At 42.1% G+C, this 4,734-nt stretch overlaps 1 protein-coding gene across 1 annotated transcript in view; it reads right to left on the minus strand.

Moving 5' to 3' along the window:
* Window positions 1-4,734, minus strand: part of T265_08631 (hypothetical protein) — a gene marked incomplete at both ends in the record, with an annotated part of 91,296 nt that overhangs the window by 85,942 nt on the left and 620 nt on the right. The window contains one exon of the mRNA XM_009174493.1: window positions 2,400-2,607. Coding sequence (XP_009172757.1) covers window positions 2,400-2,559 — 160 coding nt within the window. The remainder of the gene's footprint in view (window positions 1-2,399; window positions 2,608-4,734) is intronic.

A 4,734-nucleotide genomic window follows, 5' to 3' on the forward strand; every position in this document is an offset into this window, starting at 1 on the left:
CAACTTACCAGCTCGCGCCTGCAATGCGCAGCTACCTACCCCTTCCCCAAAATCATCGGTGAACGAAACTGCGGCAGCTGCAACCACTGTACGACGAGTATGCGGTTATTACAGCTGACAATGCTGATGACGATGATGATCAATGACTACTTAGAAACTTCGTACACATGAGTCGCCTCTAGATTAAAAGACATTTGATCCAAGATAGCCCTGAGGAATACTTCGCTTTCTCGCATTCCAGAAATGTTGTACGTTCTTCTGGACTTCTGGGATTACATTAATTGGAACTGATTTCCTGTGTTATGCTCTCAGATAACTCTGAGGACAAGTCATGAACAACGAATGGAGAGTCTTCAGTTGAAATTCTATTCGGGCACTCAATACAAGCATCAGGAAAACGATTTCAGGGGTTAGCGAAATACACTCATGTGCAGACGAATTTCCAGGTGTTGTGGTTCGCTGGCCGAAATTCCTCATTTAAAACACTCGGTGTTGTGTGCTGTCATGTTTCTTCCATAGTATGTCAAAAGTCATTGTAGCCTGAAACAAGTTTTAATGGATACAAGGGGGATCATCGAAGAATTTCCCACAAGGTCGAGCTTTGTGGTGAGACGAGAAGTGCTGACCTTGGGATGCTCGATTTGGATTGGCCCTTATACTGACCAATCAGGCACTACTTGGCCAGTAATCCCGGTCCGCAACACATTCGTCTGGTCACCTTGATGTTCGGTTAGTCACACCTCTGTACAGCTGGGAAGTGGTTCTCGAGTGGCATTTTGATTTGTTTACCATCAGTTTCTACAGTACGTTACAAGTCAACATCTACAAGTTAACTAATACACTCGTTTGCATACCGTTTCGTTTTTGCTGAAGAGTCATATGGGACCCAGCTGAATCCCCCTTAATGATCTTAATTACAATGACCCTGATTGGAAGAGAAGATACCCAGAGAAAATATTAAGTGAAAGTCCAAGAGGCCGTAGTGAGCAAAAAAGCAGACAAGGCATTTCAGCCCTCAGTATACCTCTCCACATACAGTTACCTTTCATGGACAAAATGGCTCTCAAAATTATCATACTTGCGGTTTTCCTCCGGAAGGTGTTTAACGTACAACAGCTGAAGGTACTCCGCCTGCTCGGCACAGGTCACGAAAGTAAACTGCCTGACATAAGTCTTCAAAATTTATCCGGTAATTTTTTCCAGCATCCCCAGTAAGACGATCCGTGATACCTGACATCCGTTCTCTGGGACTAACTGAGCATTTATCGTTTCAGGGACGCTGGACATGAAACCAGTGCACTGACCAACCAGCTGATCGATTAGAACAAACAAATGAATCTAGCTCATTCGTTCAGCGCGACTGTCAAGTGCCGCCCAATCAATGAAAAGTGACCCACAAAATGTCCTAAAGACAGCAAAGACTATTGTAGTCAGGTTGTGTTACCCACCAGCGTCACCAACAGGGTACTAATGCACACTGATCAATCGTTGAGAAAGACTCATGTGCACAAATGTCACCCAATTAGAGTAAAAGGGTACAAAGTTGGCTGAGCTTTAAGGCAGACGGAGAAATAGGACTTAGGCACCATTTTTTGTTGATTTCACGTTCAGTTCTGTAAAATTCGGCTTCTTTACTAATGATGTCGCTCACCTTCTAGCCAGAAACAACTTCGCTTCGCTCATTAGCAGTATAGTAATGATGAAAGATATGACTGGTTTTAAATTCAGATAAAGGTTTCCATGAGCTGACTTGATGGAAAGGTTCTACTCCATTTTTAACCAGAAAACACTGCGGGCAATTATGCATATTAAGCGCGGAATTTGTCATCAAATCAGTTGTAGTTCTATGGTTCTGCGGCTATACCGAGTGAATGGAATTTGCCTCACAAGACCTGAACAGTTTACTCGGATTGGCTGATGCGTATAGTAGTGGACTGAGCGAAATAACGCTTGAGGAACTGACGGTGACTTCATTCAGAATTGTATTTGATGACAGCTACGGAAGTTGTGACAAAGATAGAATCTTACACAGTGTGAGTAGCGGTCCACCAGGATGAGTCTATGATGATGGGAACAAGCGCACGCACTCCGGTGTGACTTCGCGCATGCTATCGTACCGTAGCTCTCATAAATGTTCGTTTTTTAGGTCAGGACATGCAATGCTGATGATAATCTAGTATAAGATAAATACTGAAGCGGATTTCCTTTCCTGTGATACGGATTGGTCATTGCTCTGATATCTGGATATGAACAAATTTCACACATAAATGATGCCAGCTTTATTTCATTCAATTCTTTAGATGACCCACCATAGACAAGTAAATGGAAAATAATCTGACGCATTCAGCAAGTAAAGTCGGAAAACCCTTTCTAGGGCAAACTGGAGATCAGTCACTTACCTTTATCTAACCCATTCATAGTTTGTAATCTTGTGTAGATCATTTGGAGTTGGTGAGTCATTCCCCCTTCAGTTCGACTTCGTTTTGCAGGACAAGGATCTTGCAACAGGCGCCACATTGTTAATTGACGTGCCAGAACTTGTACAGACTCGCTTGTCATGTACTCAATGAGATTCTCGAAGAGTAAAGTTTGACTGGGATTATTTTCCTGTGGGATTATACGATGCGAAATAGAGTACAATCCATGAAACCAAAGGAACAAGCAATAATCCTGTTTTGAAAAATAATTTTAGTTAGAAAGCACAGTTCTGCACTACACTTGATGGAAAACTTTCCGATGCACCCTGGAACTGACGCGATGGTAAAATTTGGATACTGTTCATCTGGAACGCAGACAATAACGTGTGATCTACGTACATTTCAGTATGTCTATACAGAGGCCGTCTACGCCCAATGCTAGGATAATGGTACAACGGATATGATTTAGCAGAAATCGTATTTTTCAACCTGGGGATAAAATTCCAATAAGCGTACAGAAACGAAAAAGGGAAAGATTATTTTCAACATCCAAATGGGACTAATTAACACATCAATTACTTGGTAGAACCCGAGTTAACCTGTTTCCGCCCGCTTTATATCGAAAATAGAAGGACCTGGTGATTAGGTCCTGAAACCCAAGTCTTCGAAAAATGATACCCCGGATTGTTTTTTTTGTACATCGTTTCCACTGAATTATTCAATGTTGTCAACATTACACCTCTAAGTTGTGGTCTCTTCTATTGAATCAATTCGTTCTCTTCCTACTATTACTGCATACGCATGTGTTCATAGAATGAAGAAATTAATAATGGACATGATCTGTGGCTTCAGACAGGACTACCAATGTGACGGTGGTTGCTAGTGATGGGGTATGCCAGTAGTATGGTTTCTCGTAAATCCGCTTCGCCTTTCTTGAAAAGTGAGATCTGTTACAGAAATTGTGGGGTCGCTTCATAGCATTTGCTTGCATTTGAGTTCAGGAAGACGCGTTCAAGGAGGAGATGAATATTCAGTTTTTGCAAACAAGATGCATATGAGAGTTTTGCTTCCCTATCCAATGGTCTGTAACTGTTCAGTTGGTGTTTCCTAATAAACGGCTCCGCAGCGAAGGCCTTATTATAAGGCCTTATTCCTTTCACCAGTGTTCGACAAAACTATCGAATCGGAAACGGTATTCCAAGTTGATTTCCGTAGACGGATCCTAGCACGCTGAATTCCAAGGCCATGGGCAAAATATCACGGTGTCTGCTCTCGAAAATAATAATTTTGCCTTTGATCGGTTGAGCCAAAGCATTCATACTCAGTGACCTGGGCTCAAAAGACTTAAATACCAGAGGTAACAGAATTGTGAAGTATCTAGTTGCTTTTCCTATGGATTAAGACATGTGTACTCCTATAAATACGGGCCAAAATCATCGTCATTTTCATGGTCGTCATTGTTAGCAAGATCAGCGTTAAAACATTGATGTTTCCCTATCAGACGATCGGTTTAGTTGCCCAGTGCAAGGCTAATAGATTTGGAGTCGGAATTGCCAGCGTTTCATTACCGTTCGATAAAACTGTTGGAAAAGTTGAGGAAGGTAGCGTTCTACGGAAGGGATGCTTTACATTTATGCCTTTCGAAAACTTAAAGCCCAACAAATACTTCTCCGTTATCGTCATTGGCTAGAAAATTAGTGCTCAACTTTCGCACAATCAAGTCAGTTTATCTAGATTTAGCCCAACGTAGAAAACGGAAAGCAAGACACGGAGAACATAAATGCCTAGCGCCAGCCCACCGCAAACATCTGAGGTGTCTAAGCCCACAAGCAATAACTGAGACAACGTGGATGAAGACTGCCGCCTGAATGTTACTGACATCATCTAGCGACCATATTTTGCAACCCCTCCTGCCGAACACCGGGATGATCACGCGTATCTCGTCTTGGAAGAGAGACAGCACAGAAGCATTGAAACTTTTCTGTCACGTCATACTTCACCCACTCATTAGTTTGACTTAGAACACAGTTTTTGTGTCGCTAGATGCCAACTTCACATGCAAGGCAAACAACCAGGTCACCGTGGTGTCCTATGCAGCTCACAGGAAAAGATCCGGATGTATCATCAAAATACCTCGTTAAAAATTTGTTGAGTTCCGATATACGAATATTAAGAAACTCGACCCAGACGACAAAACAGCTGTGTACTAGTCATCAGCTATTGAATGTTATTCCTCTGTACATATTCTGAAGCCGAGATTTCACATTCACTCTTCTTTTCTATTTGCATCTGTCAGTAGGCACCATATATATATATA

This window comes from Opisthorchis viverrini (assembly GCF_000715545.1).
Source record: "Opisthorchis viverrini unplaced genomic scaffold opera_v5_230, whole genome shotgun sequence".
Lineage (NCBI taxonomy): Eukaryota > Metazoa > Platyhelminthes > Trematoda > Opisthorchiida > Opisthorchiidae > Opisthorchis > Opisthorchis viverrini.